Raw genomic sequence first — 16632 nt, forward strand, 5'->3', positions numbered from 1 at the left:
CATTATTTACTAGACCCAGTCATAATCTCATCGATAATAATATTTCAAACATGAAAAATATTAACATATACAAGAAAACCGTAGTTTATTTTTATCTTTTGTCGTAAGAGCGCCGCCATCTTGCAGTACCGTAAATGGTGATATCATGGGGTTGGTTGGTTCTTTGGCTGCGAGCTGAATTAATCTATTCTACATAAAGCAGTAACACGATTAATAAGAGTGGTACAATGGAGGGCGAAACTGAAAGACTGAGTGAATATAATATTCCCATTGCCTACGCATTCGAGCCGATACGCCGGGTGAGTTGAGCAGTGATGAGGAGGGAGGAAAAGAAAAAACTGTTAGAAAAGCTAGCTAATGTTAGTAATCACTGCTGGTTTAACCTCAAATAAAATAAATGCTGCAGTGAAACAGTAATGTGATGGAAAAGATGCAAACAATATTTCCATTTGCAATTGGCTAATAAAAAGTCTAGATTTATTTTGGTCCCGGCTAACGCTGCTAGCTAATTACTAGCTAAACATTAGCGTTAGCTAACAATAACAGCTCGTCTAATGTGTGAAGTTGTTTCCTGCTGTCAAAACATTTTTAGTGTATAAAAACTGTACTTTTGTAATTACAATAAAGTTTTAAGATAAAAAAAAACCCTTTAAGTTAAATTTATATTAGCTTGTTGAACAAAAACAAACGAGACTCGAGGCCAATCGGAGGGTTCTTCCTCTTTAGTGCTGCCAACCAGCGCAGAAGCACAGTTCTTCTTTTTAGCGGAAGTTTGTGAAAATGAACTGTTTTGCCCTCAGCCCGAACTCCGTAAATCTCATTTTTACACCCAGGAGCAATGCAGTAGTGCCCCCCCTTCTGCCTCCTCTTCTCTTTTGGTTCACAAGTCTCCGTTGTTTACTATGTTGTCTCTCTTAATTTGATGCGCACAACGGGACTCTCATCAGGACCGCCAAACCAACCAAACCCGTGACGTCACCGTTTACGGTACTGCAAGATGGCGGCGCTCTTGCTACAAAAGATAAAACTAAACTACGGTTTTCTTGTATATGTTAATATTTTTCATGTTTGGAATATTATAGATGAGATGATGACTGAGTCTAGTAAATAATGTTAGTTTGCTTGACTGTTTCATTTCCACTTCAAGACAAATGATTTGTAGTTCAGCTGCAAGCAGGACATCCGCGGCTGTTCTATAAGACAGCTACTGAAAACATCTGTATGCAGAACAAAAAAGTTTAAACTGGCTGCAAAAATCTTTTCAGGTTTTAAAAGCTTCATGATACACCGACTTCCTGTGGAACTGAACTACAAATCATTTGTTTGAACTACAAAATGAGGTCATCACTGCATTACTTCTGCTGTTTCTGACATTAAGTTTCCTTTCGGAGACATTTTTTATTCATTCCTTTCTGGATTTGTATTAATATTTTGACTCTGATGTTTCTCGGCACTTGCTTAATGTTTTATACGTTTATTTCCTAAAGTGTCCTCCTGAGACGTCATGTTGGAACCAGAGGAGCTGTGGCTCCAGGTGGGGTTTACCTGGTCATGTGTCGTTCGCCTTGTCTGGATACCGGGAGCCATGTTCCAGCTGAAAGCCAATCAAGCCATTTCACATTGTTCTTGTTAAACATAAAATGTGCTTCTAATCTGTTTTGTAGATGTAAATGTGTTTTGGCCTTCTCAGCCACCATACTTGTATCATTTGCAAACTGAAAAAATAAAAGTCATGTGTACTTTCTCAAACACATATTTAGTTGTTTAATCTTGTTGTCAGGTTGTACAAGTTTTACATATTTTACAGTATTTACACCAAAAAGGAACATTTCATTGCCTCAGTGAGGAAAGCTTGTTTCTAAACTGGGAAGCGTTCCATATCATTTAAAGTCTCTGATGGGCGTACTGCAGAAGATGCTGGATGAAGTGGACGCATCTTGCAACCTGTTTCTCTTCACCAGAAGGACAAAGATCAGTCCAGTTGCTGCAGGCGTCCGTCGTCCCATTTAAAAACCATTTTATTTGCCTTAATGTGGCCTTTAGCAAAAGCAAGGCAGCAGCAAACAGAGCCGTGTTAAACAGAAAGGGAAACTATCAAACCAGGGCGTGTGGCCAGCATGGCGTTTTTGGGTTTGATGGGGGGGGGCATTTTCCTCCTTTAATCGTCAGAGGCAAGTGACAGGTTAAGCTACGAATGTGCCCTGTGAACACATATGTTACTAATGGTCTGAAAGGCGTTGAGTTTGCTGCTGCATGCATGACCGCAGCACCCCTCCCAATCCTTCCATCCAGCAGATCTACTCCACATCAAAGGAAAAGCATCGTCTGCTTAAGCAGCCGGTAAGTCCTTAAAAAGGACCTGATTGACTGCAGCTGATCTGATTTTCTGCTACTGAAATAGCTCAGAGCATGAGTGACTTTTACCCAGACAGGAAGTGCAGGAGCAAATCCCAGTAATCCCAGGAAACGAAATTAAACTGTAGAGCTCCTGATTGCAGTTCATCCACCCCTTTGGTTTCATTCGTTCCCATGACGACAATTCAGGCCCAAAAAGAAAGTATGATGCATGTGATGTAGACAAGCTTTGGAAATGACTGGACTGTGAAGACAATGACTAAACCAGCACTACCAGTCCGTTTCAATGTTTTACATGTTTAACGTGTAGAATAAACTGGTCATTCCCAGTAATTCCCACACCAACCAGTTCGTTTCCATGTTTTATGTGTTTAACATGTAGAATAAACTGGTCATTCCCATTAATTCCCACACCAACCAGTCCGTTTCCATGTTTTTCATGTTTAACGTGAAGAATAAACTGGTCATTCCCAGTAATTCCCACACCAACCAGTCCGTTTCCATGTTTTTCATGTTTAACGTGAAGAATAAACTGGTCATTCCCAGTAATTCCCACACCAATCAGTCCGTTTCCATGTTTTTCATGTTTAACGTGAAGAATAAACTGGTCATTCCCAGTAATTCCCACACCAACCAGTCCGTTTCCATGTTTTTCATGTTTAACGTGAAGAATAAACTGGTCATTCCCAGTAATTCCCACACCAATCAGTCCGTTTCCATGTTTTTCATGTTTAATGTGTAGAATAAACTGGTCATTCCCAGTAATTCCCACACCAACCAGTCCGTTTCCATGTTTTTTGTGTTTAATGTGTAGAATAAACTGGTCATTCCCAGTAATTCCTACAGGAGGTGCTCAGGTTTCCTCAGGTTTCCTGTGAGGAGGGAATCATCACCCTGGCACGCAAGCAGCTTGGCCTGCAGAGCTGATGCTTCTCTCCGCTGCCTTCCCTTCCAGACCAGGCTGAGACTGGGAGGCAGACTGGGTCTTCCACTTTCCAGATCCATGCGTGATAAGGCTATTTGGTGTTAGCGAGGTTCCAGCCACTCAGCTCCGCTCAGTCTTCTGCTTCATGGTTCGTTTGTCTTCCTCCAGGTCGATAATGTATCTCATCGTCGGAGTCTTCCGGCTGAGGCTCAAAGCATTTGTCAAACTTGCGCCTGAGACGTTTCCTGAGCTGGAAGGTGCGCACGGTGTTTGAGCATGTGTACTCCTGCTCTTTCAGCTTGGCGTAGTAGTCAGAGAACTTGTTGAACAGAATTGAAATGGGCATGCCGTTCAGGATTATCCCGAAAGAGATGCAGCCAAATGCGACGCAGCGACCGAGGTAGGAGATGGGGACCACGTCTCCGTATCCCACAGTGGAGATGCTCACCTGCAGGGACAAAGAGAAGGAAGCAGCTCACGCCAAGTTGTTTAAAAGCTGAGAACAACATTTACAAATGTTCCTTTTTCTGCACAGCTTAATTAGAGTTCAGTCATAAAAGCTGGAGTAGGTAATGTCGAGGAGCTAGCTAGATGTGAAAGTAGTGCACTGTCTTGGCTCCTCCCCCTCTATTGTCCCTCCCCGCATTGGCCCCTCCCCCAGTCTTGGCCCCTCCCCCTCTCGTTCTGCTCCTTGCGTGATCCGAGGCTTTTTTATTCGCACCTTTTTCCACCAACGATTTTCTCTTTCTCGGCTGCTTAGCGGGAGGAGGCAAATAAACCGAGCCAGGTCGGGAAATCCTTCCTGTATTTTCTCAGCCATGTTTGCCTTCAGAGTTTCTTATTCACTACTTTGTATTTTCATTGAATGCCAGACCCCTTTGCACACTGTGGTCAGCAACCAGAGGAGCCTGTTCAGTGACAGGCTGCTGCTTCCGAAGTGTAGAACCAACAGGATTATAAGCTCCTGGCTCCATCACGCCATCACACCCTGCAGCTCCTGACTTGTGGAGATGAGGACATGAAGGACATAGAGGACAGAGAGTGTAGAGGCCATTTATGTGGTTTTGTTTTCTTTTATGAGAAATGGTTGTTATACGAGTTAAATTATTTTTTTGTATTATATTTTAGTATATTACACAGATAGATTTTTATTTAAAGTTTGTTATTAGTTTTTTGATGAGTGTGAGAATGGTGAGGGAAGACAGGTAATTTATGTCATGTATGACTTACTGTACCAGCCTTTTCCACGTCACTTTCAGGTGTTTTGTTGGTTTTTGTTAACTGAAACAAATATATAATGATCCATCTGAATTTAAATTTTTTGTTTAAAGAAAAATAAATTATTTGTAATTTTCTAAATTCTAATTCTAATTCTAAATTATTTTATTTGAGTTTTGGAAGTGCGTACAGAAATCTGACAGTCCACGCTGCCACCGCCTGTAAAACTAACATGGAAAAGGCTGGTTTATAGAGGACATAAAGAATATAGACCAGTGTTTTTCAACCACTGTGCCATGGTACACTAGTGTGCCGTGAGAGATTATCAGGTGTGCCCTGAAAAATGACCCAATTTCACCTAATTGGACTAAAAAGCAATTCTGTGTTCATCCAAACAGGCCCCAGTGAAAGATAATAAAATTCCATCTTCTTGTGTTTATCTGATTTCTATTCAAGAGGCTTTGACAAGATGGACTTTATATTAATAATATGGACTTAAAAAAACATATATATTTTGGTTTGTGGTGTGCCTTGGGATTTTTCAGTGAGAAAAAGTGGCCTTGGCTCAAAAAAGGTTGAAAAACACTGATATCGGGGACATAAAGAACACAGAGTATAGATGCAGAAGAGAAGGGGGACTAGTACGTCAGTTGTTTATTTGTGCATTTTATTATTGTTTCTTTAATTTGCTTACTATCACTTATTATTATTTTTACTTGTTTACTTTTTTATCTGCATGTTACTTTTCTTTTTGTTGCTGGAAATGTTTAATTCCCTGATGGAGTCATCCCACAGGGATGAATCAGGTCAAGTCTAAACAGAACTACACATGAAGGTTGATTCCAGTTGTTGTCATGAGTTCACAGCCTCCCACTTCCCACAGAAGAAGAAGGAGAAGAAGAAGAAGAAGAAGAAAAGGAGAGCTGGGCATGACTGGTTTGGACTTTAGCGCTTTTGTCTCAGCGTGAGAAAACAGGCGACACACGTCCTTAATCCCTGATCGGCAAACACTGCAGTGCTGATCATATGATAGGAATGTCAGACATGTAACGAGGTCGTATAAAATCACATGTTTGGGAATAATAACCACTTAGTTATGCTAAAAAAAGAGTAAAAAGTATGTCGAGACATCCTGTTACACCAGAGCCGTACTCACCGCAGCCCACCACCAGGCATCTGGGATGCTGCTGAAGGGGGTCCCGGGCTGATCCACCTCCACAGAGTGCATCAGGGCGGAGAAGGTGAAGATCCCCATGGCGATGAACAAAAACAAGCAGCACACCTGCAGTGTTACAGCAGAGAATACGGTCATGTTTTCTGAGAAATCGGATCTTTTTCTCTGCTTTTCTGACCATCTGTTGGCTTCATGAATGTTTTAAGCTTCATTACAAAACATCCGAGATGGTTCTGGGTAAATGATGAAACGTGTTAATCAGTAATCTGTTCAGCAAACTGCTTGACGAGTTGGAGCGTAGTTTTACGTTCATCTGACAGGATTTCACAGAAGAAGAAGAATCATCGCTATAAAAACCCCATCAGCTGGAATAAACTGATAGAAACAGTTTGTCTAAAAGTAAATCTTGACTTCAAGCTCATGGCGTTCATGTTACGTGGCCACGTGAGGTCCCACGGCTCGCCTGGAGCAGGTTGCTGTCCTCTACTGCCCTCCACACCAGCCGGGGGTGATAACATACAGTATAGGTGCCAGTAAACAAGACGAAGAAGAAGCAGTGATGTCTGACCGCGTCACTGACAGAGTTGTGTATAGAAGGGAAGAACAAAAGAGGTTATTTCGTGCTGCAGTGCGTCCTCAGCTTGCAGTAATGGTTAGTGGAGATGATGTGCTGGTGGAGCCTCATAAAGTCCTGACGTTCCACCTCAGGAGGGGACGGTTTAGTACGATAAACTCTGGTCTGTGTTTCATTTCCATGGCAACCACATCCTTACCTGACAGGCAGGGAATCAGCCGGATAGCGATAGATGAGTCAGCTATGTAACAGCCTGATGTCATAGTGGCATGACGCCATCTGTGATTTCTCAGGAAAAAAAAACACGACCCAGAACCAGAGGAGGAGGATGGACGTCCGGCAGGTCGTCTTCTGTCTTCTTCCCTACATTTGTGTGTAAACATGTAAATGTTCCGGATTTATTTTGATTGCCGAGTCACACAGGAAGTCATGATGGTTTTCTACCAATCAGAGGATAGCAGTGGGTCAAGTCCCGCCCCTTTCTGCATGAGGGGAGGACTCCAATCCAAGGAATGGAAAAAAAAAATCCAGGTCCAGGCACTCAAAGTGGTCAGAATTAAAAGGCCTTCATTAAAAAATGGGCAAGAATCATAAAAATACACTAACATGTATTGGCTTAAGCCTTCCTCAGGGTGTATAATATACATATACCATATGTACCATATTAAAAATAAAGGCCTTTTAATTCTGACCACTTTGAGTGCCTGGACCTGGATTTTTTTTTTCCATCCCTTGGATTAGAGTACTCCTCTCATGCTTAAGCAATCCCTTCCATGAGCACCAGTGTTTGAGGGATACCTGCAGTGTACCTGCCATCTCCTTTTACCCCCCTTTATGTCGGTGAGATCAGGACCTCAAAAATGTGTCCCTAAAGAGTAGGACCGGTTGGACCATAAATAAAGTTTTTGGCCAACCTGTCCCACGCCAACCTGTAACCTTACAAAACTAACCCCGTCTATACCAGTCTGTCCCATACCAACCCATCTTGTACAAACTGTTCCATACTATCTTGTCCTGACCTGTACCAACAGTTCCCATACCAACCAGTCTCATACCAACCGTTCCCGTACCAATCCATCCTTTACCAGCCCATCTAGAACCAACCTGTGCCATACTGACTGAGACCTGTTGGTGGAAATGGGGCTTATTAGTTGTGAAAGACTCCAAGCCTGCAGATGATTGGATCTAAACTAATCGCAGCAACATCTGGTGGCCACCTAAAGCCAAAGCAACCTCTCAGGAGGAGGAAACAGTAGTTTGTCACTCTGAGTTGAGTGGTTTACTATAAAAAAAAATTAACAAAATTTTGTCTTAGAAAACTTTTTGTTTCAGTTGGCCAAATTCTGAACAACTGTACTTGTACTCATTAAAACTAGGTTTTTACTAACTGACTACATTAATCAAAATATGGTTTGAGAAAAGTAATAAATTTGGCAGTAACATATCAGTCAATTTTTTAAGCTGATTAAAAGCATCAGATTATGCCAGTATATAGTAATGCTGAACCTCCATTAGATCTGTACTGTTGGATCTAAGTTCACGGTGATGCAACAATTCCCATTTTGTTGATGCTTCATGAATGAAACAGATGAAGCAGATGAACCAGGAAGGAAGCAGATCCTCCAGCTATGCAGACGTTGTTGTCAGTGTAATTGTGTTTCTTTCCATACCTGCTCAGAGCACTGGCGGATGGTAAAGCCGAACGCCCTCATACCGGTGGAGTGACGGGCAAGTTTCAAAATACGGAAGATGCGCATCAATTTGACCACTTTGAGCACCTTGCTGACTTTACTGACTCTGGACATGGCCTTCAGGTCTTCCTGTGCACTTGCATCTTCTAAATCTATGACAAAAGTCTCAAACATGATCTGTATGAAGTAGGGCATTACAGCCACCAAATCAACAAAGTTGAGGGCGCTCTTGACGAAATGTTTGATATTGGACGTGGTGACCAACCGCAGAAAATATTCCAAAGTAAAAAAGAGGATGGAAGCAACCTCCACCCACTCCATGCAGGGTTTGCCAGCAAACTTGTACTCTCTAAGCTCCTTGACTGTGTTCATTGTCATGGCAACAATAGAGATGAGGACGAAGAGACTGGAAAACACTGCAAAGGCTTTGGCCGACAGAGAGGAGTATGGATTCTCCATCAGGTCCCACAGGGCTTTGCGAAAGTCTCCAAGAAACATGGTCTTGTAACTTTCATTGTCATGGTGAGGTTTAATCTCTTCTAGCAGCTCCTGGTTAACTTTCAGCTGGTCTCTTATATCATCCAGTTTCTCCTCAAACAGAATGCGACAGCATCTAAGACGGAGAAAGTGATACAATACGTGATTTTCAAGAGTCTAAAGCACACAAATATCAAGAGGTAATAGAGTACTGAGTATCTAGAGCATACCTTGGAGTGTCCTTCAGTTGGAGTCCCCAGAACGACATCTCTTCCTCAAAGCTGACAGGACAGAGACTGTCCATCACCCAGAGGACACTGCTGCAGTAGAAGTGAAATATGTAGTGGAAAAACATTGGGTCCCTGTCGAAGAAGAACTCGTTGTTCTGGACGTTGTAATCGTCACAGAGTGTCTGGCGCTTAACTGGATCGTCACAGAGAGCAAGAATTCCAATCCTGGTTTTTGGGTATCGAAGGGCAAGATGTTTGGGGATGTGAAACACCTTTCCACCAATATTCAGGTTGACAATGTTTGATTTCATCGGGTTTAGTGCATCTTTGACCTTTGGTGCCACTTTGACCTGCTCCTTTTTGTTATCAGGAGTGTCAAGGTTATCCATTGAAGTCCAAGGTTTTACTGAGCTGTCTTGTGAAAAGGGGAATTCAGGAATTTCTTCTTCAATACTCTGTGAGAAGCTCATATCCCGTTTAATGCTCTCAAAAAGGCTGGAACGGCGTTTCACCAGTTGTTTCATCCTGGGCTTAACGGTCGTCATTGTGCTAGCCCCTCAGTAGACCAGTCAGGAGAAAAGTTTTGTAACAAAGTTTGGAATGCGTCAGCAAAAATCTATAAAAGCAAAAATATTCCACAAGACTTTCATTTTCCTGAATATTTTCCTCTAAAAGAATTGTGCCTTGAGTTTGAATAAGAATAAAGAAAGTGATACAGACCTTTTCAGTCAGGGCGCAAGAAGATCAGCTGCATGAGTTAGGGATTCAGTCCCTTCTCTGATTCTCTAATCCTATTGCTGTTCTTTCTGTCCCAACTCAAGTTAAAAATACTGTTCACAAGGATTAGTGCTGTGATTTAAGGCTTTGAGCTCTTAGAGAGCAAGACGGGCAGAGAGAGTGGTGTGATGACAGAACTACACTGCTAATGAGGTTATGGATAACTTTCACACCAGCTGTTCATACTAACACTGCACATAGATTTACAGATAGATCCAGATGACTGTTGGTTTGCTGTCAGGAAAGATGATTGTTAGTTTTAATTTTTTTTTTTTGTAACATGGGACATTTTTTTTACCATTTCTAAACCCTTTTGTTATTTTTAAAATTCGGTCAGATTGTATTTTCTCGTGACCAACTTTTTTCTTTTAACAGATTATTAAACAAAGAAAACCAGATTCAAAATAGCAACCTCATCCCCTGCTGCTGAAGTCAAATAGTTGATAATAATCATGTATGAGATAAATTCATGGAGGTTTCCAGTGTGTAGCTACTTATTAAAATTTTCTGTAGTAAAAAAAAAAATATATATATATATATTAATAAGATAAATACGGAATAGTTTTCAAACAAAGGCGGGCCAAATAAAGTTTGTATTCTCACCACTAAGAATTGGGATTTTAAAAAAGGGAGGTATTAACAAACAGCTGCTAAAAAGTTTAAAATAAGCTACTAAAGTATGCATACATCTATATTTTGTAAACATGCCAGTGTGGTCGAGTAGATTAAATTGAAAACGACTGTAAATTCAGTTTATGAGTCACAGTCAGAAGTGGTTTAAGCCCCTTTCCCCCCCGCCCCACAGCGTCACAGATGGTACGTCTCAATTCACCGGAAAAGGAAATTAATATAAAACTTTTTTTTTTTTTACTGTTTTTTAATTTTTTTCGCTAATAAAGTCTTCTTTAAAGCAACATTATGTTTTAATTGTCATTTTAAAATATGTTCAGATTGAAAAATATATCAAACTTTGTGAAATACCGCGATATCAGCCGCCATATTTGCGGTCGGCGCACCACGTGACTTCCTTTCCCGTCTAGCCTGACAACATGGACGCCAGCCGCGTGCAGCCGATCAAGCTTGCCAGAGTAAGAAAACCTATCAGACTGCCAAATTAACCTTCTGGAAATGCATGAACAGTTATATTATCAAATAATGTTTGAAATGGGAATTAGCTTTTAGGTTAAATGAACGTATTTGCGCGTGAAAGTGAACATCTGTTTGGCTCGCGGTTCCAACATGGAGGCCTGTTCACGCCACCAGTCTGGCGGATAGATCCTGATCGTTGTGTCTGGTTTTAATCTTTCCCTCCTCGCAGTTACAGGTAGATCCATCAGAAGAGACTGAGTTAAACATGTCGGTTTTCTGTGCAGGTCACCAAGGTGCTGGGAAGAACTGGTTCCCAGGGACAATGTACACAGGTATGCCAGCATCCAGGATCTTTACCATCATTTCTTTATTCCATGTTACTTCAACTGAGACAGAAATGTTGGCAGTTTTAATCTCCTCAAGCTTTTAATTGTTCTGTTGAAGTGGTTAAATGTAAATTACCTGTAACTCTTGGTTCTTCACCTCCTGGTGAAATAAAAATAAATAAAAACCTCAACGTTAATTTTTCTGTTTAGTTGTTTAGATTTGTCTGCATATTAACTCAAAAAAGAGATTTAGCTTCCAGAACTGTGCCTGTGATTCTAGTGTTGAAGTAAAACCAGATAAATCCCCTCTAATATCTAGTTAAGGAGTGGTACACTCCAGTCCTACCCTGCAGGTTTTCATCTCCATGCTCCAAAACACCTGAACAGGTTGGATCCATTTGGGTTGAATCAGGTGTGTTTGAGCATGGAAACAACAAAAACCTGCTGGATACCGGCTGGAGTTTGACACCCCTGCTCTAGAGGATGTTTTCCACTGCTGTTTCAGCTGATTCTTCTACTAAACTCCTTTCAGGCAACTTTCCATAAAGAGAAATTCTCCTCAAATGTAGAGTCGATGTTTGTCTGTAGAGCTGGTTATTTTCTGCTCAGTTACCACTTGATCGCAAATTTCAGATTTTTGTTTTTGCTTCAAGCTGATTTTTTTTTTTTTAAAAAGCTTTTCATGGGAATAATACAGATCTAGGTTTGTGATTAACCCTTTATGGGGCAAGAAACTATTTCTGATCACTTTGTTTCCTTTCATATTCAGCATAAAAATATATTTTTGTTAATGTAGCAACAGAATGGAGGTCTTGGTTCATATCAGGACAATTTTAGGTTAAAATTTCTAATTTAAAGGCATTTCATTGAGTGCCATATAGGTGCAGACATCTAACCAGGTTATTTTAATATAAAAGGTTTCAGTTTATATTTGTGCTATATTTTATTACAACTTATGAAAAAAAAAATTTTTTTTTAATGAAGGTTTAATGATAATCTTATATAGTTTGTAGATCTTTTTGGGCCCTTATCAAGTCGTGGGGCCTTTAGATCTTCCTAACTTATATCCCCCATATGGCGCCTCTGAGTTACCAAAAGATGATTCAGTTCCGAGTTGAGACTGATGCAGCAGCTGTGAACGTGTCTGAACGTTGGTCATGAAAGGGATGAAATATGGTGAAATAAAGCCGTGGTTTTTGTGTCCTGCTTGCTTCCAGGTCCGTGTTGAGTTCATGGACGACAGCAACCGCTCCATCATCAGGAACGTGAAGGGCCCAGTCAGAGAAGGAGACGTGCTGACGCTCCTGGAGTCTGAAAGAGAAGCCAGGAGGCTGCGATAGGTGAGAGGAGTTGGTCTGCACACCGTTCAGTCAGCAAACATCGCCTCTTAACACGGCAGATGGGACAGAACGTGGTTCTGTCTTCAAAATGCAACTTTTTTACAGAGTTAATACTTGAAAATGCAAAACCAAAGAAAGTCTTGGTGCTGTAGGAACATGGTGGAGCTCTGAGGGTCTTACTACCCCCGTTTTGGTGGGAATCTCTGGATGTGAACCTGTTACTGCTCAAAGAGCTCAGATGTGACTTAAAAGTTCTGAATTTGGCATTTAAAAGTATTTGCAGCAATCCAGTTATTTATTGTTAAGTCAAAGTAAACTGGTCAGATACGCTGAACTGGGAAGAAGCAGCCTGAAACTGGGAGCATCGTGCTGTATGTTGGTAAACAGCAGAGTCACAGATGTTCAGCTGTAAGGAGAAGTCGATGCTACGATGACATTATTCTGTTTGTGGGACATTTAAACTGGACGCTGTGGTTCGTTCATGTGAAATGATGGGAAGTAAATCCACCAGCGGCGGTGCGTAAACGCCGGCGTGCCGTCCTGGTCTGATGTCTGCATGCGGCGCCGTCTGGCTGCGACGGCGTGATTTTGTCCCGATTCGATTTAAATTGCGATTCTCACGATTCCTTGATATTGCTGATTTTCGTAGATAAGACAAAAAAAAATGTACAAAACTTTTGTCATTTTTTTCTTGATTTTAATGAGGAAAAAACAACCCAGTATCCATCATCCTGCTGCTTTAATGCCCAAAAGACAAAAAGATCAATAAAGACCTTTTTTTTTTAAAAAAGTGTTAGAAGCGTTTGGTAAAGCGGGACGTCTCCGTCGTGGTTCAGACGCTTCTCTAGGTTTGTTTTGAGATGTTTGTGGAATAAAAACTGGTCTGAGAGAATCTGGATCTTAGCTTCGGCCCTCTCTACACGGCTGGAACACGGATGTAAGATCGGTGCCGAGGGTCGCTCCAACACACGACATGAAGTCGATCCAGTTTGGCTTCGTGTTGAAGCATGTAAAGTCGGCCGGTTTATCCCTGATGATGCGCGACGTAGTTTAACGTGGACAATCTGCACAGAGTCGTACACAGCAGTGTGAGTATTTCTGTGTGTGTCATGGTGTGTATAACCGCCTGAGGAGGTGAGCGCCGCGTCACCTGACAGGACTGTCCCTCAGCGCCACACGCAGACAGGAATACGGTGGCCTGTTTGGTTCATTATTGAGCTAGCAGCAGCTCAGAGGTTCATCCTGGAGGTGGATTAGACCTTCACCGCCACCTGGGATGATGTCACCGTCTGCAGAACGGTCCTGGAGATCTGCTGTCCTGCAGCGTTGATGCAGCTCTCCTCCAACACGCCCCCCCCCCCCCCCCCCCCCCCCCCCAACGGCTGTGCAGAGGCCTGGAACCAGACCGTCGTCTGATCCGGTGTGTTGGAGCTGCAAGCTGCAGGACCGGATCTGAACAGTCCGTTTAGATTCCATCTTCTCCGTCCTGAAACCAGCCAGGTGTTGTAGCCAGTTTTACGAACCCAGTTTGTCCCCCGGAGCCGGAGACGTCTGCGAGGTTCGCCGTAGCAGCAGGAGGCGACGACAGGCTGCTTGTTTCTGACGCGTCGTTCTGTCTCCACAGTTCCAGCTGAAGCTGAGCTGTTGATCCAGCGGCGGGGAGAAGAGGACGTCCGGGTCTCGCTCACAGTGGACAACACGTCTCGTGTGCTGATGTTGTGGAATAAAGTTGTTTTGAAATGAGTTCGACTGCTTGTTTTTATTCCTCCTCACACGAGTTGATGGAGATTATTCCCGTAAGAGTCGATCTGATACAAGGCGGACCTCCATCAGATACCCGACGTCCCTCTTCCACCACCAGGACCAGCAGTGTGTAACTCTGTGATGGTCATGTGACCCTCCAGCTGGTCTACGGAGGTTTTCCAGCGTTTCTATCCGTCCAGGAGGTCTACAATCCAGACACAACATGTAGTGTTTATTCAGAGACTCTAGATGGTAAATCCACCATTATTTATCACATCTTCATCACCATCACTACCATGTTGCTAAGAGACCTCTATTTTCACCTGGACATGATGATGAAGACACTTCCTGTCAGACTTTCCACCAATCAGAGAGCTTAAACTGACGGTAACGTCCAATCAGGAGCAGCCAAAGATCAACAAGTGATGAGAAAAGCAGGAAAATAATGATCCTCTATGGCTGGAATAAAGCCAGGAAGAGGTTTGGGATGCAGCTGAGGTGGAGGTGCTGCAGTGAGGAGAGCAGGTACGAAACGATTCAGCAGGTTTATCACAGGAACGGCGACACATCTGGACTTTTCATGTTGATCCACTGAGGAGGGAGAAGTTTTCATATGGGACTGACAGATAACCTGCATGCCTTCTGCAGAGAGGAGAGTTTCCAGGTGGTTTCCAGATCATGCTGTGATAAAGATGAAGTTGTGGAAGGTTTGGACCTCATGTCCAAGCTGCAGCTGCACGCCGCGTCCAGCAGGAGGCAGCAGCGAGCTTTCACTTCCAACAGGTCCTCGACAATAAACTACAGCAGCAACATCCACAACTTCACACATTCAGTAAGCACAGAGGAGCCGCGTTGCCATGGCAACACGTGGTGCAACCCGCTCCAGCTTCCATCAGCTGGTTTCCTTCATATCTCCTGATCCTGGAGGCAGTTTTTCCTTTTCATCAGCGGCCTCGGTGGATAAAACCAGTCAGAAACCAGTCAGTTCTTCAGTCTGGGAACCAGCCCAGTATGATCTCCAGTATTTCAGTTTATAACAAAGGAAAAGCTTCATCCGTCAGTTCTGGTTCCTAAATCCAGACTGGGATCCGGTTCTGCTTCTTGAAACCAGACTGGGATCCGGTTCTGGTTTCCAAATCCAGACCGGGATCCGGTTCTGGTTCCCAAATCCAGACTGGGATCCGGTTCTGCTTCTTGAAACCAGACTGGGATCCGGTTCTGGTTTCCAAATCCAGACTGGGATCCGGTTCTGCTTCTTGAATCCAGACTGGGATCCGGTTCTGCTTCTTGAAACCAGACTGGGATCCGGTTCTGCTTCTTGAATCCAGACTGGGATCCGGTTCTGCTTCTTGAAACCAGACTGGGATCCGGTTCTGCCTCCCAAAGCCAGACCGGGATCCGGTTCTGGTTCCCAAATCCAGACTGGGATCCGGTTCTGCTTCTTGAATCCAGACTGGGATCCGGTTCTGCTTCTTGAAACCAGACTGGGATCCAATTCTTCTTTCTGAAGCCAAACTGAGATTTGGTCCTGGTTCTCACACCCAGACTGGGATCTGAATCTGATTCTTGAAGCCAGACTGGGAACCAGTTCCACAGAGGGGTTCTGATGACTGAAGGTTCTGCTCTAGAACCGACAGGAACCAGCAGTAAAGCTGCACCTCTGACCTTACTGAGGTCAAGCTGTGATCATGATGGGTAAAAGTGTAGAGATTAACGTACCTGATGAGTTTTCATGTTTATTTCCTCATGTTGATCACATTGTTATACATTTTATAACCATTAAGTTCATATTTTCAGCTCAAATAGAACATTTGATCTAAATTATTACGTTTAAATGTTTATGTTCAATATTTACACCAAACAAACCTTATTTAGATTAAATACATTTTTATTTTAGATCTAAATGATAAAACTGATAGAAAATATTTATATCATGAGGAAATGGGAGTTTTCTGGTCGTCCCAGTTTGCTGGTCTGGAAATCTGCAGAGCTTCTGCTGCTTCAGTGTGTCGACCAGCAACCAGAGAGGAAACCTGACACCTGGCGACAAATCCATTCCTGGAAGATGTTTTGTGTTTTAGCTGCAGAGTCAGACATGTTGCTGCGTGTCCGTTGTTCTCAGAGAACGGGAGGCAGATGGTGAAAGAGGAGAGATAAAATCAGATACCAGCTGTATTTAAAGCAATGTGGGGATGAATCTGATAAATGTCAGTTTGGTGTGAAAATGAAAATGTGTCTGCAGAAACGGGACATGTCTGAAACAAAACTTCTGTCTTTCACTGCAGTGGGAATAAAACAGGAAAACGTGGAAGTTCACCTTGTTTTTCAGCTGATTTCACCGTCAACAACAACATATCTGTGTCACCAAGGTCCAATCCTGTCAAACACATTCCACGCCTGCCCCTCCAAACCTGGGGGTGGCATGTGTTTACCCCCCTCCTCCGTCTGCACCTCCTCTCACTCAACCAAAAATACACCAGATAGAAAACCATCCAACCAAGGCTGCTGTCTCCAAGGTCTAACCTCAGCAGGGAAAACAGCAGCGGGAGGGGGCAGGATTACAGAACCATCAAACATCATGTTGCATAAAGTCAACGAGGTTGGAAGAAACGTGTCACGAGGAGAAAAAAGCTCATTTTCTGCCAAATAAACATGAAGCTACCAGGTTCACGCCATCTTCCATGAGCCAGTATCCAGTGGAGGAAGAGCTCAG

The 16632-nt window shown here is 42.9% G+C and overlaps 2 protein-coding genes across 2 annotated transcripts; one reads left to right on the forward strand and one right to left on the reverse strand.

Moving 5' to 3' along the window:
• Nucleotides 1-3410: 3410 nt before the first annotated feature.
• LOC306758189 (potassium voltage-gated channel subfamily V member 2) lies at nt 3411-9189 on the reverse strand (the record flags this gene model as incomplete). Its single annotated transcript, XM_079243420.1, has 4 exons — nt 3411-3728; nt 5655-5780; nt 7917-8550; nt 8645-9189. 4 exons carry the CDS (start codon nt 9187-9189, stop codon nt 3411-3413), a joined length of 1623 nt encoding a protein of 540 aa, XP_079099546.1.
• A 1243-nt stretch (nt 9190-10432) lies between these two features.
• On the forward strand, nt 10433-13919 carry rps28 (ribosomal protein S28). Its single transcript, XM_079244321.1, has 4 exons — nt 10433-10509; nt 10795-10842; nt 12054-12176; nt 13801-13919. Exons 1-3 carry the CDS (start codon nt 10471-10473, stop codon nt 12174-12176), a joined length of 210 nt encoding a protein of 69 aa, XP_079100447.1. The 5' UTR covers nt 10433-10470; the 3' UTR covers nt 13801-13919.
• Nucleotides 13920-16632: the final 2713 nt, after the last annotated feature.

Source organism: Telmatherina bonti (genome assembly GCF_933228915.1).
Source record: "Telmatherina bonti genome assembly, chromosome: 7".
NCBI classification, from domain to species: domain Eukaryota; kingdom Metazoa; phylum Chordata; class Actinopteri; order Atheriniformes; family Telmatherinidae; genus Telmatherina; species Telmatherina bonti.